The sequence below is a fragment of the Mollisia scopiformis genome (assembly GCF_001500285.1).
Source record: "Mollisia scopiformis unplaced genomic scaffold LY89scaffold_5, whole genome shotgun sequence".
NCBI classification, from domain to species: domain Eukaryota; kingdom Fungi; phylum Ascomycota; class Leotiomycetes; order Helotiales; family Mollisiaceae; genus Mollisia; species Mollisia scopiformis.
Genome location: NW_017263585.1, coordinates 54,376 through 80,041, shown reverse-complemented (window position 1 = coordinate 80,041; position 25,666 = coordinate 54,376). Strand labels below are relative to the sequence as shown.

Here is a 25,666-nt window from a genome sequence, read left to right as displayed (position 1 = left end):
CAATGTCGATGGATGTTGGACTTTATTCAGACAATCTGAATTCTCAAGTTCTCGCAGGAGGAAGGACGATCAATGGGTCGCAGGCCACAGAAGAGGTCGAGAAGTCTGAATTGAAACATTTCCGGCAGGGAAGCGAGCTTGGGTCCACGGCGGCATGACCTCCTTCAACATACTCTAGAACAATTAACTTCTCTTGCCCTTCCCTACCCCGCTGTGCGGCATATGTGATTTGTCTGACGCTCGTGCGTGATTATGGTTTGAAGTATTTTCTAAGCTACATCCACCGAAATGTCCGCTCCTATTCTCAACGACGGCTCTGAGGACGTCAACGATTTTCTGCAGCGCATCAAAGAGCTGGGTGACAAACGAGACCAGGAAGACGAGGAGCGCAACAGGCTTCTAGAAGAAGACATCCTGAAGGGAAGAGCAGAACGACAGGCCCGCCGAGCCGGTAGGTGGCCCCAATGGCAGCACACTGCCACGTTGTGACAGCTCATCTTGCTTTTGATACCAGGCTGACCATCAGGACAACAGAACGAGCAAGATCGATTTCCCCCACCAAATCCTCTCCTGCGAATACGCCAATAGCGGCTAGAATGTCTGCTGCACAGGCAGAGGGCTTGACCCAGTCACCAAAGATAAATCCTGGGAGCGGTTCTGAGCCTCGTCCGAATATTGGAATTGAGGACCCGATGGATAAGTTGACGAGCGAGTCAGCGTCTACAATGAAGGAAAATATATCCCCGGTAGATAGTGAACGCAATACCAGCGAGCCCGATAACAAACGAGACTCGTCTGCCAGAGCCTCGCCATCAAATGCCATGCCTTCGAGAAATTCAACTTTATCCTGGCAAAGGCGGCCAAATTCACAAGCATCTGACAAACCTCGAAGTCGACCTCTTTCAATGGTAGCTACAGAGAACGCGGCAAGATCACCGCGAGCTACAGCAACACCCGAACCTTCTACAAATCCCGAACCGACACTTTCGAGGGAGCAGATTGCTCAATCTCTAGCTTCCAAAGACCCCGCGTGGTTTCGCCAAACCGCCGACAGAGGTTTAAACTCGCCAGCATACAGACGGAATCAGGTTGAGGACGAGGACAGATCGGATCACGGATCCAATTCTGTGCGCGTACAAATGCCCGGCATGTCGCAAAACGGATCTGGCGCAGAAAAGACAGCGGAGGATCCTGTGGATCGATCGTCTTCGCCATCTAGGACCAGCACTTTGTCCGGAAGTGGTTCTAGACAGTCATACCAGTCCAGTCCGAAAGTTTCCAGCGGTTTTGGCTCCCCTATGCCATTGACTCCAGCTCAGAGGCTTGAGCCACCAGCAGACTCCAAACCTGAGAGCCGTAGCCTTGCAATGTCACCTACTCAAGGTCGAATTTCTCCAGAACGACTTGATCGACCGCCATCACCAACGAAAGGCCTCGGTGGCTTTGTACAAAGCGCGATGATGAAGAGGTCGGACAGTGTGAGCAAGAGATGGAGTGTCCAATCACCAACGGGTTTGAGCAGGGGCAATTCCGTAGCCAGCCGTGGAAGTGTTGATTTGGGTAGTGGCAATACTGTGGGCAATCCAGTCAAGACGACAGCACAAGAATCTCGACCAAGCAGTATCAGTCGAGAGGGTTCTCCACGACCGCTTTCCCGACCAACCTCAAGTCATAGTAATGCGACACTCACACAGGAGCGCCCAGGCACGTCAAGTTCTATGAGAAGCAGTATGACAACATCTACAGCATCAACAACCAATGATGCTTTTGTCAAACCAACTCTTCCTGCCCCCCGTACACAAACGCCGACTGAGTCTAAGAGCGCTCTGCAAGCTAGTTCTGAAGAGACACCAAAGCGAGCAGAGATTACACCACCGTCCAGCCCTTCAAAGACAATGGATCCAAGGAGGTGGAGTCCTACAAAATCGAGTTGGCTTGAGAGCGCTCTGAACAAGCCAGAATCTCCGAAGCCTAAAGTCCTTGCACCGGCTCCGCAACAACCTGCTTGGATGTCTGAGATCAACAAGGCAAAGCAGAAGGGCAGTGCCGATCTGTCTCGAAGTCCAGCATCTGGCCCAAAGCATGAAGTTAGCATTGGTGGTTTGATGAGATCACCTCCTCCTGGTGGATTGACGAAGCCACAAAGCCTAGGGTCAATATCGTCGGCCTTTGTTCCTGGTTCGATTCCCAAGAACTCTCCAGATGCCACGCAGGAGATCCAGGGTCTTTCTAAGCTAAGCGAGCCCTCTTACGAAAGCTCTCCGATTTCCAAGTCTTCACCAGCGGCCGGAAAGGTCAAACCTGAAACTCCTCCCAAGAAGGATTTCAGAGCGAATCTGAAACCCCGTGTTGTCCCGTCGGACAGCGATAAATCAAAGGAACCTGAGTTTAAGAACGCTCTTGGCCAGCTCCGACGCACCAAGACGCAAAACTACGTTGCACCAGACGAACTTAAGGACAATATAACCCGAGGTAAAGCTGCCCTTAACTTTACAGGTGGACCGAAAAAGACTGAACGCAAGGACGAGTTCAAGGAAGCCATTCTCAAGAAGAAGGATGATTTCAAGAAAGCACAAATCGAAGGCAAGGGGGTGACAAGATCTACAAGCGGTGGTAACATAGAGTCGCCTCTGCCTGAAGCTTTAGCTAAGAGAAGAGCACTGGGTAGATCTGATTCGAATGCCTCTGATCTCAGTGGTCAGGGCTCTTCTTCCCGACCACAATCCTTGGCAGATTCACCAATGCCCACTTTGACCAAAGAGACGAGCGCACCTGGACGTCTTCAAGCCAAGGAACCTTCTGTGAGAAAACTGGCGGGAAGATTGAATCCTGGTTTGGCTGGACTATTGGCTCGCGGGCCACCGCCAATGGCAAGTGATACATCGCGGTCTTCCAGCCCAGCTCAATCGCAACGCACAACAAGTGTGAGCACATCTACGACAGAGCCAGCAGAGCCAGGCCCTCAACTTACCCACATAACCAAAGCTCGTGCTCGCGGTCCCCGAAGAAAAGCCCCTTCGACTGCTCCTGTGGCGGCTGCTCCCATTTCTGCGGGAGTTACTCCTACTGGTTCGCTTTCTCAAGGTGTCAAAAAGGAGGTCTCAACGGATTCAACAGGCTCAGAAACTCCCAAGAAACAGATACTTTCTTCTATTGAAACAAAGGTGGCCAGTGCAGGTCCCATTTCTCCATCGAAGACAGGTCCGGGAAGCGCTGTTTCACAACCTTCATCTCCGCGCAAGCTTGATCTGAAAAGACGATCACAATTTCTTCAAGACGCCTCCAACAAAACTGGCAGTGCAGATCCGCAGTTGGAAGCCCCCAAACCATTATCCCCTACCAAGAAAGCTAATCCTTCCGAGATATCTGTGAAGCCACAACAACCTGTCCCTGAACCCAAGGCTGCGCCGATCACGAAAGCCAAGCCAGCCACGCCACAAAAGCCCTCCGGCTCTTTCTCAAAGGCCGCTGACCAGCCGCGAACAGCCTCAACAGACTCACCAGAATCAGCCAAACTTCGACCTACACCGTTGTCTATCGCGAGGCCCGAAATCGCAGAGCAGGCACCTTCGGCCAATGGACCACAGAGCAGTACTCATCAGAATCCCATTAAATTAAGCGATGCTGCTCAGTCACCTATTTTATCTGTCAAGAATGCTGCCGCTCAATGGAGCAAACCTTCGCCAACGACAACACAAGATTCCCCTCGCGTTAGGTCTCCAATCAAGTTACCGACTCAGGCTGATGAGCACGCAGCGATGATTGGAGCAGGCTTGAGAGCTGCCAGTCCAGTGAAGGCAAAGGAGTCTAACGGGCCAGTATTTCAAAGTGTCAAAGATGCAAGACCACTTCCCACTCCACCTATGAAGGGTCCAATATCCCCGCCCTCTAGTGCCGGGCTTGGTCCTCCAGAGATCGCAACAAAAGAGGGAAATAGTCCCATACCTCAAACTTCAGAAGCATCGAAAATGATTGGCGAATTCTTTATGAACTCGAAGACAATAGCACCAGACTTCAAAGTCGATACGGCCACGCTGCTCTCTGCGCGTCCTGACCAAGGAACTGAGATTAAGACCTTGCGATCAAGCTTGTATCAACTGTCAAGTGATGGCAAAAAACAAGTCGTTCCTAGTCACCAGGAAAGAATCTTGTTTGAGGGCAATCTCTATCTTTGCACGCACACATTTGGTACACCTACTGGCAAGCGAGTGACAGAGGTGTACTTCTGGCTTGGAGACGAAGTTCCACAATCAGTAGCTGAAGATACCGCGATCTTTGCCAGAAGAGAAGCCAAGTCAGCTGGTGGAGAGCTAATTACCATTCGGCAAGGCAAGGAAACTCCTGAATTCTTTCATGCACTCGGTGGGATTGTCATCATTCGAAGAGGTACTTCTAACAAGTACGATTCGCTGGCTCCCCACATTCTCTGTGGACGTAAGCACTTTGGTCAAATTGCGTTCGACGAGGTCGACTTCTCTCCGGATAGCCTATGTTCTGGATTTCCGTACCTCATTTCTACGCAATCCGGCAAGTCTTACTTGTGGAAAGGTAGAGGCAGTGGAATTGAGGAACTCAGCTGTGCTAGGCTTATTGGTATGGACTTCGGTCTTACGGGAGAAATCGAAGAGGTTGAGGATGGCAACGAGCCTGCTTCATTTTTAGAAATATTTGGCAAGGGAGCACAGATTCCAAAATCTGCTGATCACTGGAAGTTGAAGTCTAATTACAACAAGTATTGCGTGCGATTATTTAAGGCAGACTCGAACGCTAAGGAACAAGTGAGTAATGATCAGATAGTGGCGGGGCACTAAATTCTGTGGAAGCTAATAAAAACAGGTCGTCGAATTATCACCATTCTGTTTAACGGATCTCGAGACGAATAAGGTCTATATCCTCGATGCTTTCTTTGAAATTTACATCATCGTTGGCTCCGCAGCTCAGCCTCAATATGCTGCTTTCCAGAATGCTTTGATGTTTGCTCAAGAGTATGGAATTCTGGCATCAGGTCTCGAGGATCGTCCCTATGTCCCCGTAACAACAGTTGTTCTCGAAGGAGTTCCGAAGGATATGAAAAGTGTTTTCCGGAAGTGGATTCAAGGACTAGCGCCTACGCTACATTCGCCGCCGCCAGCTGGAAGCTTGCAACGGTGGAGAAGCTTGAGGGTTCTTCCTCTCACGGCTGCTTTGGAGGCAACTTGTCGCTGAGGAATTTGGGAGGAGACATAATGTGAACGTGGGATGAGGTGACGAGGTGATGATGAATGTGTGTGGTCGGATTGTATGCTATGCTTGTTAATTCTTTGTGAATTCGCTGTACATATTAGGGCCAAGTAGCCCCGGATGGCAAGTTGTCCTGAGGAGACACCTGTTGGGCATACATATAATGAAGCTATTGATCACGTCCTTCGCAACTTCGCACGTTCGGATTCCGGCCGATCAGTGAGTGATATGACGCCAAGGGAAGGGCACGTAAGTGCTTTGTGAGATGTTGATGGGCCCCAGCACAACCGGGTGATCCGGGGACAATCGATTTTTGGGTTCTCCCATTTGATGACTGCATCGTGATCCACAGACAAGACCAGCAGCTTCTAATGGCCTTTCCATATCCGAGATTTGAATTCGCGTTCATAAAGTACCGCCGTACCTAGGTAGGTATGCGCTGTTGTCGTTCGGCCTGGACGCAAAGCAAAAAAAGAGAAGAAGAAAAACGCAAATGTATTCATCACTGATTCGCTTTTTGACAATTCACTTTCTCCTACTCAGACTAACGGAGCTGCTATTTATCATCATTTTCACTCGCTCATGATGAGTCGCTGAGTAACTACTTTGGGTGCTGTGATTGGCGGGTTCGTACACTCAGCCCTCTTGTCTCATTGGCCATTTACCAATTATGGGGCATGTTCTCAACCTCTCCTCTCCTCAAATTGAAAGAGCAAGCGCGGAATTCTTCTTGACCCAGCCCTACTTGATCGTGGCTCGGTCAAACACGCACTTCCTTCTGCAATGCCAGGGGCTTCTAAGGTTAAGTTGCAACCTGGACTGACGAAGCCGCGTCTTGAGGCTTGACCGAAGGCTGTGCCGCAGATCTACTTGCAGGCTAAGATTGATCTGTATTCCAGAGTAAGCACTTCATATCATCATTTCCTTTGTTGAATTCAATCTTCTTTCTTTCTATACAACCTCCATTTGGCGAGGATACACGGAGCCTGCATCATGATCGCCGCAGAGCCAGGGAAAAAGCGAAGACAATGTGGTCCCAAGACTAGGACCGGATGTCAGACGTGCAAGTAAAGTCCCCCTCCTCCTCGCATTTGCAATCGCTTACCCTCAAGCAGAATCCGAAGAGTCAAATGCGATGAATCGAAACCGTCCTGCAAGCGATGTACAAGCACTGGACGAAAATGCGACGGCTACGTTCAAGGCTCAATACCAAGCCCAGACGACAAAGACTTCGGTGCCGTCATACAACGAATAGCGACACATTTACCAGGAAGTAGTCAGGAGAAGAGGGGGTTTCAATATTTCGTCACGACGACATCAGCAGAGCTTTCTGGATTCTTCACCAACTCATTTTGGGAACACCTTATTCTACAAGCAAGTGCTACAGATCCATCATTACGGCATGCTGTTGTGGCGATTGGCTCCATACATGAAGAATTTGCGCATAATAGATTGAGCTACGATGTGGAGTCCGAAAGCAAAGGACAGGCGTTTGCCATATCTCAATATACGAAAGCTATTAGTCACCTGAGGAGGTCACTTCTAAACGGAAAGCAAGCACCAATAACTGCATTAATGTCCTGCATTTTGTTTGCTTGCTTCGATTCATTGCGAGGCTATTTCGACAATGCAATGATCCACCTCCAAAGCGGATTGAAGATTCTTAAAGATTTCAAGGCTCAGTCAGCGGAAGATGCTCATATGGTGGAGACTCACATTACACCTCTATTCATGCGACTCAGTATCCAAGCTATTCTATACATAGATACAAGAACCACCTCTGAACGCAAAGATCTGGTCAATGAGATGGCAGAGATATGTGCCAGGGAGACCGAAGTGCCAGAGATATTCGAAAGCCTAGAAGACGCAAGGAAGCACATGAACCAGTCAGCACACGGACTCTTCAGGATGTTCCATATATGTGACGGTCAGTCGTCTCTCTTCCTCCTTTCATACTCGTAAAATCTGACAAGAACAGGCACCAAACCAATGCAGGACCAACCTCCCGAAGCCAAGAGAATGTTCCTGCAATACACCCGCCAAATGACCGCATGGAACAAATCCTTCGAGAAATTCATGGCTGCGAAATCCCACACATTCAACAGTAAACAACTGCGCGGCGCGGCTCTCCTCAAGATACATCAACTTGTCTCAACTGTCATGAGAGATGTGACTCCGGATGATAGAGACGCAAGACCAGTCTCCGAATCAGTAAACGACCCGAACAATTTCCGTCGTTACGAGAGCGATTTCAGAATCGTAGTTAACCTAGCGAGATCCTTGATCGTAGCCGCAGAGCAGGATAAGATGATGGGGAAGTCTCCGTTGACATTCTCTACTGATCTAGGACTTGTGGGGCCGTTATATTATACGTGTATCCGGTGCACGGAGCCGACGGTCAAGATGCAAGCCCTTGAACTGCTGCTACAACTACCGAGGAGAGAGGGTATGTGGGATAGTGAGTCGACGGTTAAGATGATTAAGGAGTATTGGGAGATCGAGAGACGGCATGAACAGCTGCAGAAAGCTACAGGGGAGCTAGCAACTCCTGTCCCGTTGGTCGAAGTTATTGATCTAGTATTCGGAGATGGCATGCGGTGGGAATGGAAGTGGAAACATCCTTTAGGAAAGATGCCCGTAATGTTGAAAAATGGCGAAGGAAGTGAAGTCATCAGTACGTTTTCTGATGACTGGAAGGATCTTTTGGAGGATCAGAGTTGGTTTACAGAGGACTTTACGATGGCGACGGGCTATTCCCCTTTGACGGACGGCAGTATATTTGGTACAGAAAGCATGTTTGGCATGGATGGAGCAGGTTCACTTGGAATAGAGAGTCCTGCGTTTGGAACACCAGCTTCGTTCGGGGTGGACAGTACATTTGCTTTCAAAAACGAGGACAGTGTTTCGCCAGGCGCGCCGGAGCTCATGCAGTGGGTTGTTCCTACGATTGTGCCGGATACACGGAACGATTATGAATGGTCTGAATTATGATACCTGAATTTGGCGTTTGGCGGGGTTATGGATTCAGTGGAATGGGGCGTCTTATGGAGATACCAAGAGGTAAAATGGTGTCAAGAGCAATGATTAGATATATATATCGCAATTATCTTTATCTCTCACCCCATAATCAGACAATACGAAGAGCATCCTGACGGCACCATCCCTAATCATTTCATTTACATTCAATCAAGTGTGATCATGCAAATTCACCCCATTAAAGTCGGATGTCTACAATGTACGCTAAGCTGCTCGACCAATCACAGCCCACAATTTCTTTAGCATTGTATAAAGTTAAATAAGCAGATCCATCCTCTGAGACAGCGGCCTCCAGGGTATAGATGCTTGCGGTAGCTACCGTGCCTCTCTTATATTCTCGTGAGTGCTTGAAATACGAATGGTTCAAGATATCCCCCTTTAAACCCCACACTAGCTGTGGTGTTGGAGAAACACCTGCGGGTGTTTCAAGTTTTGCCGTTTGGTCCTTTGGTTCCTACGGATACTAGTATTATAATTTAATTTATTTTTTAGGCTCTTTTACAATTGAGGTTCTTAAGCGAGATCTGTAGACGAACCAGCTCTTTTTTTGAAGCTGAGGCGATTCATTTAAGCATGTTTGCTGGTTTGGCGGACATTGAAAGCGCAATGAATCGACTTAGCTATTCCACATATCGAAATAGCCTTGAACAATGTGACCAGATTTGATCTAAGCTGATCTCTCGACCAGCCATCTTGAGGTCAGCTTTTAGCTGAAGAACTTTTCCGTTGTAAAGCATGCAAAAGAGGAAGGGAAAAAGCCATCAGGAGAGTTACAAGGGTAGAGTTATGTTCTATTGACTGCTTCGTTAATTGTTATCATGGGAAATCTTGACTACCTGCTTACAAAGTCACACTCTTGCCACTCTTCGCAGACTCTCTTGCTGCCTCGATTATCTTCAATACATCCCTTGCCTCGCTAGCCTTGACCGGAATCTGCTTCTCCCCGCCACCTTCAATCGCTTTACTGAATTCCTCGTAGAGCTTCGCATAAGTCACTGGCTTTAGGTTCTTGACGACGGTCTGCTTATGTGTGTCTCCCTCGAGTGTAACCAACTTCCCAGAACGATCCTCACTCTCGACTCCAAACCCGCTGTCTCCAGGCTTCGAGGACCCAGCTTTGAGTTGATCCTCCTGAGGATCCAAGTGAAACTTCTTGAAGCTTCCCTCTGTACCACGGATCCAGTATCTCAGTTGTTCCGTGTCGATACACATCACTCCAGCCTTGACTGTAACCAATGGTCCAGCGACTCCATAGTTCAATAGCACCGTAATACTATCTGGTTCCTCCTCGCTATCATTCCTTTGATTCGCGAAAACAGCCGTGACAGTCTTGGGGAGCCCAAACAAGATGTAAGCTTGATCGATCAAATGCGTGCCCAGGTCATAAATAACGCCTCCAGCATCATTCATGCCTAATTTTCCTTTCCACGTCTCTGGTGCGACTGGCTTATACCTATCGAAATGTGTTTCAAACTCCACCACCCTGCCCAATTTTCCATCAGCCATCAACTTCCTCGCAGTCAAGAAGTCCGAGTCCCATCTTCGGTTCTGATACACACAGATCAGTTTCCCGGTCTTTGAAGAGATATCAATCAGCTGCTGTGCTTCTGCAGAGGTTGGAACAAACGGTTTCTCGACCAAAACGTGCTTCCCGGCTTCGAGAGCAGATTTCGTGAAGGAGAAATGGGTATCGGGAGTCGTGGTTACGATGATAATGTCGATCGAGGAATCGGCGAACATGTCATCTGCCGAGTGGTAAATTTTTGCGGAAGGATGGTCTTTGGACGCATCGTCGTTGGGCTTGGGGGTTCGTTGCACGATGGAGTGAAGCTTGAAGGTTGGCGTTACGAGGATAAAGGGAATATGGAAGACTTTGGCGGACAACCTGGGGGTTGTTAGCTGGTGCATTGACATTCCAGGAGAGTAGGAGAGTACCCATAGCCTATCACTCCAACGTTGTAGCTTTTGCTTGCCATGGTGAAAGTTTTCTGTGGTCAATTGAGACAATGGAGAAGATAGTGGACGGTATTTGGAGAAAGAGGAGGAAGAGAAACAGAGAGTTTACACGGGACTGAGTCGTGTATATGTAAGGGAAAATACTCAACTTTTGCAACGAATGTCTGAAGTCGAGAATGACGATGGTGGAGCTCAGACGCGAAGTGGGATGTTTGGTGGAAAGACAAGCACCGAAGAAGAAATAATGGCCGACACTTCCCCATTTGGTTACCCCGCTCTGCGTAAGTTCGGCCGAGATGGATTTTATTCTTCTCGAGGCAACTGCGCCGAGCCGGGACATCTACGGCACAACTTTGCTGCATCAAAGATCTGTACCTAGGTAGGTATTTACAGGCTACAAAATTAGCTACAGTTTCTCACGTTTTGAATTCTCGAATTACCTAGGTACTTTCAAGCCACCATACACGTGTAGCACTCTTGTTAATATCCCGAGCTACACAAGATGTTTTCTTCGTGCGAAGTTCTTGAGATGAGGTACAAACAACATGCAGGTATTTTTGCTACAGACATAGACGGAGTCGATTGTCCAATATGCTGCTTCTAAGATTGCTCAGTAACGCTCTGCCTATATTTTGCTCCGTTTCTTTCGCTCTAGACACGTCTAATGGAAGAACTTTCCCCATTCCAATTCTCTAATTTCAAGATGACTACTGGTCTGCTTTCATTTGCATCACGAAATATCAACATTCTACACCTTTGGAATTGAAGTATGTTTCTAGGTATTAAGTAGCATGCCCTAGTCCAGACTTATGACGCAGACTTTTTTCCCCTTGACACCTAGGTTCCATGCTTGTTGTGTCATGCATCTGAGCTCACAATATTTGCTTGAGGACTTCTTCCCTTGAGGAATTCGTGTTCCGCCATCTGGAGACGTAATCGTCATGGTTGACTATCCACATGTTAACGGCTCGATCAATTACCAACGAGCTGAGAAATACTCACTATAGCCACCACAAATTCTTCTCTTGCCCGTAAACGCAGATCTCCCGTGCAACACCCTCCAATTGTCAAAGACTATCACAAGTTAGCCGTAGCTCCAAAGTCTCATTGATATTCTTACTCAATGGTCGACCAGGCTCCAATTGTGCCCAATACTCCATATCCTTCTTCTTCAAGATCGCATTCCACTTCCTCGCTGCGCTATACCACTTCTCGGCGCCCATACCATGATCTTCTCTCAATGCTACCACACCTCTATCATCGTTATTCCACCTCACCTGCATCAAGTTCGGTACTTTCTTCTCAACCACATCATGGAAATTGAGAACGGGCACTTTCTTGGCGGGAGTAATGGTAACGCCTTCGTTGCCGCTCGCATGCCAGCTTATGGGAGTCTTAGCAAGAATGTCGTATGCAGCTCGAGATTCCTTCTCCAACTCGCGAGCAGCGTTGAATCCATCAACGAGAAGAGAAGCGCCACCAGATCCATCGGTGTGGGATAGTAAGTGGAACATCTGAAGCCCGGCTGGGTCAGTGAAGTAAGTTGTGTCTGTATGAGCTGGCAGAGCGAGATTGGTATAAGCTGTATCTTTTATGGTGAGGTCCGCAGTGAAGTCGTAGAAGCCGCCTAGAGATTTCAGTAAGATATCAGGAGTTACTTGGGCTTCGAAAATTACCGTAGTGTGTCACACGAATGAACGCGATTCGCTCTAGAAGCTCTTGCGTCTTCTCTGGAGAGACAGGACATCCATCAACATAACAAAATCCATACTCTCGCTGTGATCTCTCATGTTAGCTTGTAGTCAGCATAAGAAGAGCAGATCTTACAATTTTGTCTGTCCATGCCCCCACGCCATTTTCATCGCCCATAATCTCGTCATAGTGAACTGAAGGAGGGTTCGAGGAAATTTCAGCTCCCCAATATGTATGTCTATACAATATGAGAAGATTGTGGATGTTACGCACGACCAAACTTACCTATTCAACTTCTTTTCTTTATCCATATAACCAGGCAAAGGATTACTCCTATGCTTTATGAGCCAATCCCAATCATACTTGCTGACATGCCCATCCTCGGCCCCTGGATAGTCAGTAAGGAGCATCCAGTACAGAGGTCGGCTCACTGACATTTCACTTTGAGACCGTCTTTCTCCGTGATCACTTCTTCTGGTATGATATCTGAATCAATCTAGCTTCATCAGTGGTATCCATCACAATTGCGAGGATGACTTACTGAGAAGGTATCAAATGCTCTCTGCATAGTATCTTGGTTGATGCATTTATCACAACGGCAATTATCCCTGCGTTCGTCAATTATGAGATCAAGACTCTTGATCAGATTCTCTTACCTAAGCCAAAAGTTCGAACTATTTCAGTCAGTATGGGGTTAGGCAGTTGTGATAGTAGATAGAGTCTTACGCAGTGGTAACGCTTCCACCCTTTGCAGTTTCAAGCTTGATCGGGACACCCCAAGCTCCCCATTTTAGTAATCCCTTCTCATCATGCCTATCTAAGGGATCTGGACCAAATTCTAATCGACCTCCAATTTCATATCGCTTGTCTAGATTCTCGTGAACCTTTGTTGGTGAGTCTTCAGCTTTAGGCTCAAATTTAGGAGTGGCTTTGACAGGCTCATTGGTCGCTGTCTCCGAGGCGCTAGCCCCTGTTGCTATCGAACGTCTGAAGGGCCGTGGGAGACTTCTTGAGACGCCATACAGACGTCGAACACCAGTATTCATTTTGTCCAATTGCGGTGTTCAAGTTAGGTGACTTGAGGAGGAGGATGTTGGAAAGTCGTATGATTCATATCCGAGGCGGGCGGCCGCTTAGATGCACAATTATTTGTATTTTGGTCCAGAGCGAAAACACAAATGACGATCTATTTTCGAAAGGTTTGCAACTTCTTTCACATAAACTTTAAGTTGTTTCATTGACCCAGAACGTGTCGTTGATCTACCTAGGTACAACATGGTGCAAACTCGTGCCGAAGACCAACCTCTTCTGGGCAATGCAAGTTTACAATCCCTCGAAAATAGACTTGCAAAAACTCAATGGAATTAATATGTCCATAAAGATCCCAGTCTGAATTCGAACCTCTCTGCATACCACTTATGTGGCCCAGTAATATGAATTTCACGTGGTTCGCGTCATCCAATAACTGCCCGGCTTCTAGTACTGGCGACTGCTGAGCTACCAGAGCCTAGAAACCTGCTTCACCACGTCGCAATGCTACAACAGCATCAAGCTTTCGTCCAACGGTCAATTCTACTACCTGTTCTCGTTTCACGTTGACCTGAATTCACAAGTAATGGCAGTACAACAGCGTACCTCGGGCGTCCTTGCACGCATCCAGAGCCTTCTCAATGGCATCATCAGCCCCGAAACTCGAGAGCGCTATTGGAACAAGATAGGCACCTTTGCTCAAGAGCAACCACTTCTACTTGTAAGTGATCGTGAATCTAATATTTCAGTTCTACATTATCTGACATCTGAACAGACATTCGGCCTTGCTCAACTCATCTTCTCTTTCCTGCCTCTAGCACTCTTCGCCTCCTTCGTCCTCGGAACGCTTCTCCTCTCGGTCATCAGCGCCATCCTCTTCTCACTATTCTGGACCGGCGTCGCCCTTCTCTTGCTCGTTCCGACCTTGTTCGTAACCGTCAGTCTTGGATTCATATTCTGGGTGTGGGCAATTTCTAGCTTCCTCGTCGCGAAATGGACATATGACATGATGCCGGTCAGTGTACGAGGAACGACAGAGGTTGGACTGCCGAATGGAAAGAAATTTGTCGTTGATAAGGGTGAGGGCAAGGGTGACTTCAAAGGAGAGATGAGAGACGGTGCTTGAAGAGGAAAAAGGATACAATTCATAATGCGTTTTCATGATTCTACAAGAGCAACAAGCAGGTGGAAATATTAGCTTCCAAGGATACATACCAAAATATGCAACTACGATTCGAAATATGAATGGATATGTGGTTTTATGGGATTTTCTGGGCAGAATGACAGAGTTACACGAAGCCTTTGCAGCCTCTGTGCGATACTCTTCCGATCGATCCAGTATGGATTCAATAACGATTATTACTTACAGCAATTCGACGAAAGGCACAACAATTTTTCCCACTTATGAGACCAGACCAGGATGCAAGGAAGGCTCAGCCTTACAGACATCAGCCTTGTAGCAAGGTTACGGCCTCGTTTGCCACCCGAACAAAGCACCCACCGAATCTATCAAGCAAGAGTTCAACAATTACTCAGTATATTCCTTGGCATGTCAATCAATTTCTAAAAGCTTCAATACCCTTGTAAGAAATGTGAGCTCCTGAGGAGCTGTTTCGTTGGATATTTTCTGTATGATGTAATGTTCTTTGACGTCAGTTCTTTAAGTATGAACGTCCCACCATATGAACTCCTCTTGTTTATAACAGATTGAAGTCTGAGACTGGTTCTTTATTGTAGTTTCATAATCCATTTCTTTCAATTCCGAGAAACCTGTCAAGATGTCTGCAAATCAAGATTCAGTTTCCAACCAAGGAGAGTTCCACAGCCGAGTCCCTCCATCAGAGCCTCTTACCACCAAAGGAGTCAGTATTCCTTTCCCAAATCTATGCATATTCTGGAACTAACAAGAAGAAGCATGCTCCCGGTGTAAAAGTCGGCAATGACGCCGCTCCTGAATTCCACGCGGAAACTCTTCCGGCAGGAACAGCCCCAAGTGACCGTACCTTTCAGCCACAAACCCAATCCGAGATCCCAGGCCAAGCTATGAATCCCAATATCTCCAAAGAGACATGGACTTCAGCATCAGACACCATCGGGGGAGCAACATCCGCTGATGTCCATACTGGGTACGGTCATCCTGGCTCCGGACAAACGAGCAACGAGTTACACGGTGTCCGAAAAAAGGAGAAGAATGGGCTTGCAGGAGTAGGGGCAGATCCGACTAATACCTTCAGAGAAAGAGGTCAGGATATTGACTTCCCGAAAGGAACTAAGGGCAAGAGCGGGACACTGGAGGAAAGGCAGAACGTCCCTGGGGCGGAAGAGAGAGAACCTGTCAGTAGTGAAGAGGTTGCTCCTATGAGGGACTAAATGGTGGAGCTTGTACCACTTTGACAAATTTGTATGATAAAGTACTTATATGACCAATGTACGAATGGAGGTGGACGACTTTCCTGCTTTCAATGTCGAAATCTATACTAGAGGGGAATGGCTCTGACAATGTCCATATCAAGAATGTGACATTACCTATGATTCAACAGATGTACAATCATGACCGAAATACGAGTCAAGAGTAGGAGCAAACAGTTTAGATGAGCTCTTGCTGTCTGACATGGTCTTTCGAAAGTTGGTCTTCGGATTTGAGCGAGTTACGAAATTATAGCATTGGGGAAACAAAGTCTGAAAATGTTCCAAACTATGTAAGCCAGACATACTCGCAATCAAGCATTACTTTTATTTTTCGTAATTGCCTTCCTCCAAACTCCGCCCATATGCAAGTAAAACCCAGACGCCTTGCTAAATGACTTCGATCACCGTCCGGAAGAGCCCTTTCATTCCTTCTTGATTGGTGGACCAAACAAATCATCAGCCTCTCTCGCAGATGACTCTCGTTCTAGCTTCCTCTTCTTGACAATCTTCTCCTCATCCTCTCCGTCACCTTCCCTCTTCGCCCTCTGCAAAGCAACCAGGTCCATTTTCTCCGGATTCCTACACTTTTTCAACTTCTTCGCCAAAGCCGACAACTCTTTCTTCTCTGCTGCAGAAGGTTCGGAATTAGGGGCCACCGTTTTCAGCATATCCGCGCACTTCTCAATCACCTCCAGTACTTTGGAAAGCATAACTCCATCTGCAGCAGGAAACTTGACCCCAATGTACCATTGCACCAACTCGTGATCGGCAATCATCAAAGCCGCCATCATGATCTGACTCGGTGTATAGTGAAAATAGACATCCGTCAACGCCGCACTGATCTTCAGGTACTCCCTCGCCTTTCCATGGGCAATCTTTACCCTCTTTTCCATGTCTGCCAACGTCCCCTCCACGATCAATGCTCCAGGCAGAGGAGGAACACCTCCCTTCGCAAAAGCTTCTAACTCCATAATTGCTCCTTCTAAAGCTCTGAATGGATGTCGTACATCGAATGTAAACCTCAACCCTTGGGTGAGCAGGAACTCTGAAGCAAGCACATCCTCCGGCTTTGTCTTTCCAATCGCATCAGCGAATTTTGTGAGTCTGAAGTAGTGATTCTCAGTCTTGGTGGCGAAAAAGAGGGCTGTTTTGAGGATATCGGTGGGGTGGTAAGTCATGAGAGAGTTCGTAATGTAGAATCGCTTCATGTACTGAATTGCCGTGGCCTTTGCTCTTATCAGCCTTTGCATGCACAAATCTCACCTTATCAGAGGTGAGAGGGAAAGAAATACCTTGACATCTGTAGGGACCTTCAAATGATCCCCCAGCTGAAGCGTCTGCCGAGAATAGAAAGCCACAAGCTTCAACTCCTCCTCAACCGTCAAACAGTCCACCTCACCCTCTGGGATAGCCGCAGATGCAGACCGCCCATTCTCAGCTTCACTGGTATCAGCCGAGGAGATATTCCGCGCTTCCCGTATTCGTCGAACAGCTTCACGGACACGGTCCGCAGCTATTTGGTTGGTGGTGGTACGGAGGGCGAGGAGAGCTTGGGGAGTATAGGACCAGAGCCGGTACTGGGTCGATGTTCGGTATCTTTCGTCTTCGGACATTGTGCTGGGAAGGGTCAGAGAGGAGGTGGCATTTTCTGGTGCCATCAGGACGATGCTGTTCTGGTCGTGTTCTTGACGCAGTTTTTAAGGCAACGACACGTGATCTAAATTATTTCTTGGTTACAAAACTACAAGATTAGCTGCCTCTAGTTCTAGTGAGAAAAGAGATTGAGGCTGTGGGAAATATTTCCGGATTTTTGGTACTAAAACGGAGCTATCTTTCAAGAGGAATGTGGCCGTCAACTAATCATCTACAACATCGGCAAAAATGCTTCATAGCAGAAGCTAAAAACCTAGCATCGCTTGTGTTGAAGGCCCTGGAAGGCTTCGTACATGTACATATATTACTAACTTATTGGTCGAGATCTTGAACTCAATCTTGACACTTTGTGATTTATAGAATGGTGCAATTTGTGCAAAGGCTCTATTAATGTGGTGTCACTAGCCTGCTAGGATGTCTGTTGAGGCAATTCAAGACCATTATCATTTATATTATCTGATTCTATCTGAAGAGCTATTTTGTGCATCATGAATCATAATACCATATCCATCTTCTTCTACTTTCCACCAGGCTTGAACCTTTTTCCAAGTCTCAAGAGGCCAGATCCTCTCTTCACTTCGGACATGTCTTGCAAGTCTCGCTTGGTCGGATTGGGTCCATTCAAGGTAGTGTTGTATGTTGCATTGGCGGGTAGGTCCACAATCACAATGGTAGCGTTGCCTTCCCTGTATGTGCTCTCAGCAGTTCCTTCAGTAAGATATGAAGCGTCTGGCTTGACCATGCCAGTCGCGATATCCTTGCCGTTGATCGCGCGCTCGAAGATCTCAAGTGCAGCAACTGGCTGGTAAAACGGGACCTCATGGCCAGATTCATAGATTCGGACGAACGAGAATTTCCCGGCTTGTTTTACCTGGCCGTGAACGATATCGTCGGACGTGGTTAAATTGACATAGCCTGCGCAGTCGAACCCTGGTGCGTCAATTTCATGGGCTACTACTTGACCTCCTAGCCAATTGCAACTGTAAGACAAGTCAGCTAAAATTACAGAAATTGCTGTAAAGTGTGCTTTACTTGTAATCTGCATCGCCTGCATACAACATAACTGTAAGGCCCTGCTTGAGCAACTTCCCTACTGCCTCAATTGTTCCATCTTCTCTGTTGTCGTCTCCAGTTGCGGTGAAGGCGGTGTAGACCGACTCCGAGGACTCGGTATAGTTCTGAAATGCACCAACAGCTGCTTGGACCTCTGGGGTGTTCAGGTACTCTACGAAAAACCCATATGGGAAAGGATCGGTGTTTAATTCTCGCACGTCGTACTCATCTCGTTGCAGATATATGTCGTAAATAGATTCCACGAGATTGGCACAGAAGGCGTCCTGCTTGAGTTAGTTTGAAAGCTTCATGGCAGGTGAAATTCCTACAGCAGCAGCACAAATCTCATCGATGCCTCGGGATGCACAGTCATTGATCTGGTCGACGCAGTTTCCAGCACCGTAAAGGTTGTTGTATAATTGAGCTTGGACGCTAGCATTATAAGGAGAGTAGTCATACGTATTTCCAGGGAATACGCTATTTAATAAGTTAACCTCGACTATTCCTCCTAGAAACTGTGGCAAGACTCCTGAAACTAGGTTTCGGAAAATACTTACGTGAAGTTGTAGTATGCCTGGTACTGAATCAACGGATTGTACCACCCGTTTCTGGAAAATGTTAGCTACGAATATGACATCCTTGAGAGGTTCCATACCCTATCATTACAGTCTTCAACGAAATCTTGTGGGCCCCAGAGATGTTCTTCGCGTTTTGCTCCTCGATATACTCATTGAAAATGGGGCCGTAGTGCCCTCCATAACTTTCAGTTGCAAAGTGAAAACTGTGTCGAGAGTACTGCTTGAAAGCACCCATGAATCCTTGCAAAGTTTTGTAGAAGTTTGGAGCTGCATCGGCTGTAGTGTTTGCGGTGAGAGTAAGGTTGGGATAGCTGTAAGTGCCGCAGCTTTCAGAGTCAATAGCATAATCAGGGCAGGTCGCATCTGGTAGTGTGATGATGGCTTGTCTTGAGGTCTGTCAGCACAACAGCTGGATACTTTCTGGACTATCACTTACGACGACGCATCAACGTAGCCGTTGACTGGAATTGAGTATGAAAATCCGACCTGGAATGGATTAATCAACTTTTCAGTCTGCTCATACGTAGGTACCCTACCTGTGTTGGCTGGTCTATGAAAATCATGTTCGAGACGTTCGACCAAGAATATGGGTTTGAGTAAACATTGCCATCGTAATCTACTCCACAAGGTCCTAGCTCTTGGAATAGTCCAATCATAGATGAAGATCCCGGTCCTCCATTGATCCACACTGTCAAAGGAGCCTCCGAAGGATCAACATCTCTGGATTCGAAGAACCAGAAAAATATGTGCTCTATTCCCGACGTTCTGCTTAGTATTGCTTTTGATGTATTTTGAAGAGCAAACGAAGAGGGGTATTAAACTAGCAACTGAAAGGTAGAGATCATGAGAGACTGTTCGAGTTCAGAGCGCCTCAGCAGCTGAAAACTAACAAGACTATTCGCTTTTCTTCCGGCTTCTAAGACAACTCCCAGCTTCGCATCCTCCAATGAACAAAACAACAACACTGCAGGATGAAAATGACCTTACCGTTCTCCGAAACATCCACATACCCAGAATAACTCTTCACATTCGGGTCGAGCTCGCAGATTCCAGTAGGCACTTCCTTGTAACGCACTGGGATGTTCATGTACCCAGTGGCATTGATGAGATCAGTGGGCGCTGGCACGAACTGCGCGAACACAGCGGAAGCTGCAGCAAGGAGCAAAGTAATACTCGACGAGGAAAACATGGTCGCGAAAAGTGGAGGGAGAGAGGTAGGAAAGAAAACATGACGGGATAGCTACTGTTTATAAAAACCATTTGCGGGGCAAAAGCTCTCCCAGCAGCAAGGAGCAGATTGACAGGCCCCAGGCAAGGTCGGATCAACCGTGGTGCCTTAATTAAGCAAGGGCGTGCAGACTGCAGTGCACATCGCACAGCAGTTCCTGGTTCGGCCTGCGATATTTGACCTGGTCTCCATTCTTGACGATGGATGACGGATGATGCGGTCTGGGTATTTAGGCCAGAAGGAGCAGGTCGAGAGTGATTAGCATGGTGGACTTTGCCCGATATCACTAGCGGTATGCTGTCCCTATCAGCGGAGCAAAGAATCTCCGAATCAGTCAGATTGAGGGACATTAATAAGAGGGATTGCCAATATGGATTCCCGCAGAGAATATATCTTCGTACAACCTCGCAACGAAGATGTGGTGTGGTGAAGAGGTGATGTTGCAACAGCTTGGGCAACACCGTCCAAACAGATCGGCAGAAGCTTCCAAACCCCACCCACCCTTTTCATTTTCTCGGAAAGAGTCCGTGCACTCGCCAAGCCAGCAGAATTACTTCTTCTCTTCTCTCAAGCATCCCGTCGAGCCAACTTCCCGATTGTCTTGATATTCCGTCTCCAACTCGGACCTCATGGTCGTAATATGCAGTGAGCTGCATGGTGAAGCCACCGGTGCGATCAGCTGTGGACATCGCCCACAATTGATCATTCCTGCATGCTTATGTTATCTTGGACTTGTGTTGTGTTATATTGCTCCAGCGGAACGAGAGTGAGCTGTCAAAGGTTGTACTTCTGTCAGCTCAGCAGCTTTCACCAATGTCTCTGGTCTACATCTTCCCTTGTCTTTTTTGCCTGTCTCAATTGATTCCTTGACATTCTGTTTGTCTTCGATTCTGCATTTTCCCTACTCAAGTTCCATTACTGGTGTTCAGCAATATTTGGTGTGGAGTTTTGTGTCAGAAGAGGGAGGAAATGAAGAACACTAGAACGATGACAGGATGCGACTATAATCGCAGTCAAGAAAAATATCCTGGTTTCAAGACACAGTGTGGTTGGATATTTGTTAGAACTACTATATTGAGCTGGTGCTTCGTGTGAACACGGACAGTCAAGTTCTATCGCAAGAAAGTGTGGGAAGAGAAGAAGAAACCGGAGAAAGTGTTTCGTTGAGGCATCCATGCAGTAGCATTACCCTAGATCAGTAAACTCTCCGCTCACAGGAGCAATTGGCGTTTGTAAGTTGCCTCAGAGTCTCGCAAGAGCCTCTAAGCGGCTGTGTCTATGCGTTTTGAATATCTAGAGACATCAGGAACAATGGAAGTACCTACATCATATATACCAGAGGTCAGAGCAAGCAACACAAGAGTTGCAAGTGAGCATCTCACGCATAATTGTATATGTTTTGGTTTTCTCCCAGCAATCGACCGTGCTCGGCTTAGACAAACCTGGTCGAGCGAAATTATGCTCAAAGAATGAATACCTAGCACGAGTTGTAGGTTCCGCCTTGGCTCCTTATCCAAGTCAAATGCCCTCCTTCAGAAGATGGGCAAGCCACAAAAGCTATCGAAAGGATCTCATCTTTCCTGTTTAAGGACTCGGTGGGTCAGATCCCAAACAGGAGGTAACAAGAGATGTATTTGAATTATATATATTCCGTGAAAGTTGAAACAACAGCTGAAGATGTATTCAAGGAGGAATGTTCATCAATCATTTCTGGGGCCGTTTCCCATCCCAATGTCCGACTCCCGCTAATCATCAGCCTGACCAAACAAGTAGAAAATACAAGAAGTAACCACATTCACCACGCTACTGATTTCAATCTACCTCCTGAAGAGCTTCATGAGTCTCGACCTCTGCTTCTCTGGCTCTTGGTAAGGCTCTACCGGATAATAGGTCGTCATTGGATAGTTCCCAGCCTGCATCGCTGCTGTCTGAGCCCACCTATGTTCAGGAATCTCTCCGATTTTGGTGCTATCTGATGCAAAAGACATGAATGATTTTCTGTTGTCCGCTCGTCGAGAATTGCGAAGCGGCTCCGCTGGGAATGCGGTATACTGCGGTGGAGGAGTGATTTGCTCGTTCTCTTTAGAGTTAGAGTATGGAACGTCTGCAATCTGTGCCTGGCGAGGTCTTGGTGAATGTTTTGAGGGTGAAGAAAGAGCCTGTGCTGTCTGAGATTTGGACGTTGATTGTTTAGGAGTTGATGAACCTGAAGTCTTCGACGACTTTGTTGAATCCGAGGATTGTTTCCTTACTGTTTTTAGGCGGACCCAGCCTTGTGGCGTGACTGAAAGCTCGGGAGCGCTTTTGGAGCGGGTGTGCTTCGGATTGGAGGACGTAGAAGACTTCTTTCGTCGGTGGCGATGTCGTTGACTGGCCTCTTTCATAGCAGGGCTTAGGGGGACCAATGCCAGTGAAGATCGAGAGAGACGTTGAGAGAGTTGCTCGAATGTGTTGATAGCTTCTATACGAGAGGCATTGGATAAATTCAACAGAGCTTGGTAGTCGGTATTCGTAGTCTTTCCCGTAGTGAAGCGTTTTATAACAGCATTCAGACGAAACAAGATTTTTGAGAGCGATGAATGTGCTTCAGCTGGAGTGTCTGTCAGTATAATAGTACAAGGGGCCATGTAGCTTTGGCTCAGAACAGTCAAATCGTCGTTGCAACTACCGCATAGTGCGCTTGTGAGATTGAAAAGTGGGCTGCCACTTGATTGAGATAGTGATCATTTCATACAAATGCAGAGACAAGGACCCCATGACAGCCCCAAAGACATAGAGGAAAATCCAAGCTTACCATCTCCATCAGCAAAGCTGGGACCATAACGGACCAAATCTTCACCATAAGCATTTTCTACCTCCAATCGATTCTTCTTCAATGACTTGCTGAGGTGTGTCTCGGCCTTCTTACTTGTCGAATCGATGGGGATTTGTTCTTTCTTCCGCCGCTGAGCTTTGATCATCGATATTCCACATGAAAACGCCCCTAGCAACTTGGTGACCGCATCGTGGAATTCTCCCATCATGGGAGGCTGTGGACCATGTCACATGAGCCTACCAGTTCTCCAAGCGACTACAGCCTCGCGACAATAATCGTTTATAATTATCTGAAAACACTTCGAACCAGCCTGCAAAAACTCCAAATCAAAGACTATGGTATACAAAAACAGCGAGAGTGAGACAATATGCGATTGAAGACTACAATGGAGAGGAAGCAGGAGAGGCGGGATTTAGAGTTGAGTCAAGGCTTCTTTGCTAAGCGCCATGCGCCCTCAATTCCTGCAGGTCACGCCAATCATCAGCATCAACGGGCAGTCTAGACTGAGGCACTGGCGATTACTACTGCATCGTCGCAGAGCAGCATCGTGGATGGTAGAGACTTCAACGCGCTCCAGCAATCACGTCGAATTGTTTCGAATGAAGGCAGAGTAGCATCCAAGCGTTGCTTTTTGGATCAATCTTTTGTTGTGTGAGCAAATAGCAAGTCCCGCATGTACATCTCCGCCCGGAAAGTGTTCCGTCTCGCTGGCGACTGAGAGCTACAGTCATATTTCAGGTCCAAGAGAAGGAAACGAGGTATCGATGTTGAACTCAGCTGAATTTATTTGGTATTGTTGAATTATGGATCGATGATGGAGCTTGCGATGAAATTCTGAAGTGCGACGTGAACGAAAATACGCAAGCGCGTAATATGGAGCATATACAACCTCTTGTTTTCGCAGCCGCCTCTTCTCGATCTGACTTCTTGTTATTCTAATGCTGCAATAGCACCGAACCTGCATTGGCTTGAAGTTTCGAGTTAGTAGTCTTTTCCAAACTTTAAGATAGAATGTGGAGAGCACGGACTCTGAGCCCAACATTGAACTGTTAACTCTTCTATGTAGTTTCCTTTCTTAATTCATTAGTATGCGCGCGAGTTACCTGGAACATGGATTTGTCGTAAACTTCACAGGACAGGTTATCCTTCGTTGGCCCTTTATAATCCAAAAAGCCGAAGGTCTACCAGTGAGCAGTTTCGACACAGTTCGTCGCCATAACATATAAAAAGTTCATCTAAGTCAGACTAAACTATTGACGACGGCATTTGACTCCGGGAAGAATCTTTTCTGTCCCGCTGCCGGTAGTGGTTCAGATAACATTGCTCCCGTTGTGGATTTCAGTCTCTCGTTACTTAATTGGTCTTCTGGACTGAGACTGCAGCTACTCGCAAACCAGGATCAAGAAGGTCTCACTTCAGCCCCCCCGGCATCTAGGAAGTGCTTTCATTCTCACATCTCAGCTTCCTTCGCCTTGATACCCAAAGCTCACCAGTACGATTGTTCGTGGGGGTTCCTGTGTCCATGGGAAGATAAGATCTCGTCCCACGGACTGGAGACTGGATGTTTGACGAAGTACTAACTTTCTCAAATTGCCAGATTCATGTTGGGTTGGCAACAACTGACCGCTTATCAAGACACGTATGGCAGATACCAAGAGATGGACACCAAGAGATAGACGTTGCAGTGTTCAGGTCTATCGGGACAGGTTCTGGAGTGTGCTGATAAGGCTCTTTGGCTGAGCCGCTTGGAAGACGCAGCGGTTGAAGTTTCCCATGTCAACGGTCCAGCGTTTCATCTTACATTGGTACACGATGTGTGAGTATCTTGCAAGGAACTTGATTCTAGGCAGGGTCTTTTGAAATGCTTTGGTAAGCTTATTCAAACCATGGTTGGACGTCGGTCTGCAGGGTATCCAACAATCGACGTGTTCAGAGACCATTCACGTGCACTCCAGTACCATCCCAAGGCCCCCACCAAGGTCACAGCCACGTTTTTTGCACCGGATGCTGAAGTCCGCTTTCATTGAGCGATAAGCTTTCCCCTCGCCGCTTTTGGACCAGCACCAGATTCGCACTGACTCGAGAAAATTTCGTGATTATAGAAGTCCACTTTTATCATGATGTGGGCAAGGAAGAGGCTCGAATAATGTCACCGCCAGTCCTTGACATTCCCAGCGCCAACTGATTCAGGGGAAGCACGCCCGTCGGCTTGGAAGTATGGGCCGTTAGAGGACATCGCAGATCCCGAGTCAGGTCCCGTCGAGTTGTAGAGAACTATTCCGTATTCCAGATTGTCTCGTACCAGCCAGCATAACTTTGGTGGGTAGGTACAGTACCGTATTTCCTGACCGCGCCTGGCCTGGGCCAGCGAGGGAACGAAGCAAGTGCCCGCCTCGACACGTCCCACGCATCAACATCATCCACGCAGAGGACGTTGATAATGGAGTGAGGTACATGCCTCGAAATCATAGCGCGGGAGTAAATTGCCTCTCGGTCTTATTCTGATGTTCGGAGTCTAACTCAAGTTGCCGCATACGGTTCCGGAATATCTTCTTTCGAAAATCCAGGCGCAGCTTGCGTGATAGCCTCCTCATAGGCTGGAGGTGAGATGTCACTCTGGGATCCCAGTGCAAGACGCAATCGTCCTCTGAGGCCCAGGCGCTCGACAGATCAGATAATCCCACGTTATGCTACCGCCGTTGAGGTGTTCGAGGTGTTCACTGCCTCTGCCTGTACCCGCCTGGGACAGCGTCTGCAGCAGATATTGCAGAGCCGATAAATGGTCCCCAACCAAAACCCCCGTGAACAATCCTGATCGGGAAGCATGGATGCCTGCGACGTCGATGATCGGCCTTCTTCTGCATCCACAAACGCAATGAGCCAGAGAATCGCGCCACACTTATCTCTCGGCATTAAAACGTGGTGAGGCATGAAAATAGTCTTCTCGGGGCACCGGGTCTCATTTCCATGAGCCTTCTTTACGCCTGCGAGACTACG

The 25,666-nt window shown here is 47.5% G+C and overlaps 9 protein-coding genes across 9 annotated transcripts; 4 read left to right on the top strand and 5 right to left on the bottom strand.

Moving 5' to 3' along the window:
• Positions 1 to 106: 106 nt before the first annotated feature.
• Positions 107 to 4,891, top strand: LY89DRAFT_418040 (uncharacterized protein). The gene is made up of 2 exons (XM_018207383.1): positions 107 to 451; positions 535 to 4,891. Exons 1-2 carry the CDS (start codon positions 289 to 291, stop codon positions 4,809 to 4,811), a joined length of 4,440 nt encoding a protein of 1,479 aa, XP_018075241.1. The 5' UTR covers positions 107 to 288; the 3' UTR covers positions 4,812 to 4,891.
• A 1,040-nt stretch (positions 4,892 to 5,931) lies between these two features.
• Positions 5,932 to 8,375, top strand: LY89DRAFT_778534 (uncharacterized protein). The gene is made up of 3 exons (XM_018222215.1): positions 5,932 to 6,287; positions 6,336 to 7,147; positions 7,199 to 8,375. Exons 1-3 carry the CDS (start codon positions 6,214 to 6,216, stop codon positions 8,209 to 8,211), a joined length of 1,899 nt encoding a protein of 632 aa, XP_018075240.1. The 5' UTR covers positions 5,932 to 6,213; the 3' UTR covers positions 8,212 to 8,375.
• A 605-nt stretch (positions 8,376 to 8,980) lies between these two features.
• Positions 8,981 to 10,416, bottom strand: LY89DRAFT_681526 (NAD(P)-binding protein). The gene is made up of 2 exons (XM_018214315.1): positions 10,192 to 10,416; positions 8,981 to 10,141 (listed from the first exon to the last, which is right to left on the bottom strand). Exons 1-2 carry the CDS (start codon positions 10,230 to 10,232, stop codon positions 9,097 to 9,099), a joined length of 1,086 nt encoding a protein of 361 aa, XP_018075239.1. The 5' UTR covers positions 10,233 to 10,416; the 3' UTR covers positions 8,981 to 9,096.
• A 431-nt stretch (positions 10,417 to 10,847) lies between these two features.
• On the bottom strand, positions 10,848 to 13,137 carry LY89DRAFT_681525 (Trimethyllysine dioxygenase). Its single transcript, XM_018214314.1, has 10 exons — positions 12,631 to 13,137; positions 12,561 to 12,578; positions 12,446 to 12,512; positions 12,340 to 12,400; positions 12,190 to 12,292; positions 12,040 to 12,142; positions 11,889 to 11,988; positions 11,333 to 11,839; positions 11,215 to 11,286; positions 10,848 to 11,161 (listed from the first exon to the last, which is right to left on the bottom strand). Exons 1-10 carry the CDS (start codon positions 12,948 to 12,950, stop codon positions 11,085 to 11,087), a joined length of 1,428 nt encoding a protein of 475 aa, XP_018075238.1. The 5' UTR covers positions 12,951 to 13,137; the 3' UTR covers positions 10,848 to 11,084.
• Positions 13,098 to 14,521, top strand: LY89DRAFT_638534 (uncharacterized protein). Its single transcript, XM_018211583.1, has 2 exons — positions 13,098 to 13,654; positions 13,709 to 14,521. The coding sequence occupies exons 1-2, from the start codon at positions 13,520 to 13,522 to the stop codon at positions 14,057 to 14,059; spliced, it is 486 nt and encodes a 161-aa protein (XP_018075237.1). The 5' UTR covers positions 13,098 to 13,519; the 3' UTR covers positions 14,060 to 14,521.
• Positions 14,522 to 14,574: 53 nt separating this feature from the next.
• On the top strand, positions 14,575 to 15,303 carry LY89DRAFT_638532 (uncharacterized protein; the record flags this gene model as incomplete). The annotated part of the gene is made up of 3 exons (XM_018211582.1): positions 14,575 to 14,597; positions 14,671 to 14,795; positions 14,848 to 15,303. The coding sequence occupies exons 2-3, from the start codon at positions 14,712 to 14,714 to the stop codon at positions 15,301 to 15,303; spliced, it is 540 nt and encodes a 179-aa protein (XP_018075236.1). The 5' UTR covers positions 14,575 to 14,597; positions 14,671 to 14,711.
• A 77-nt stretch (positions 15,304 to 15,380) lies between these two features.
• LY89DRAFT_681523 (cyclin-like protein) lies at positions 15,381 to 17,176 on the bottom strand. The gene is made up of 2 exons (XM_018214313.1): positions 16,635 to 17,176; positions 15,381 to 16,568 (listed from the first exon to the last, which is right to left on the bottom strand). Exons 1-2 carry the CDS (start codon positions 16,953 to 16,955, stop codon positions 15,765 to 15,767), a joined length of 1,125 nt encoding a protein of 374 aa, XP_018075235.1. The 5' UTR covers positions 16,956 to 17,176; the 3' UTR covers positions 15,381 to 15,764.
• A 243-nt stretch (positions 17,177 to 17,419) lies between these two features.
• Positions 17,420 to 20,276, bottom strand: LY89DRAFT_681522 (alpha/beta-hydrolase). Its single transcript, XM_018214312.1, has 8 exons — positions 19,614 to 20,276; positions 19,163 to 19,377; positions 19,063 to 19,112; positions 18,704 to 19,012; positions 18,606 to 18,656; positions 18,378 to 18,525; positions 18,028 to 18,332; positions 17,420 to 17,975 (listed from the first exon to the last, which is right to left on the bottom strand). Exons 1-8 carry the CDS (start codon positions 19,813 to 19,815, stop codon positions 17,513 to 17,515), a joined length of 1,743 nt encoding a protein of 580 aa, XP_018075234.1. The 5' UTR covers positions 19,816 to 20,276; the 3' UTR covers positions 17,420 to 17,512.
• Positions 20,277 to 21,671: 1,395 nt separating this feature from the next.
• On the bottom strand, positions 21,672 to 22,874 carry LY89DRAFT_729697 (uncharacterized protein; the record flags this gene model as incomplete). Its single annotated transcript, XM_018219403.1, has 2 exons — positions 21,672 to 22,444; positions 22,649 to 22,874. The coding sequence occupies 2 exons, from the start codon at positions 22,872 to 22,874 to the stop codon at positions 21,672 to 21,674; spliced, it is 999 nt and encodes a 332-aa protein (XP_018075233.1).
• Between the last annotated feature and the right edge of the window lie 2,792 nt (positions 22,875 to 25,666).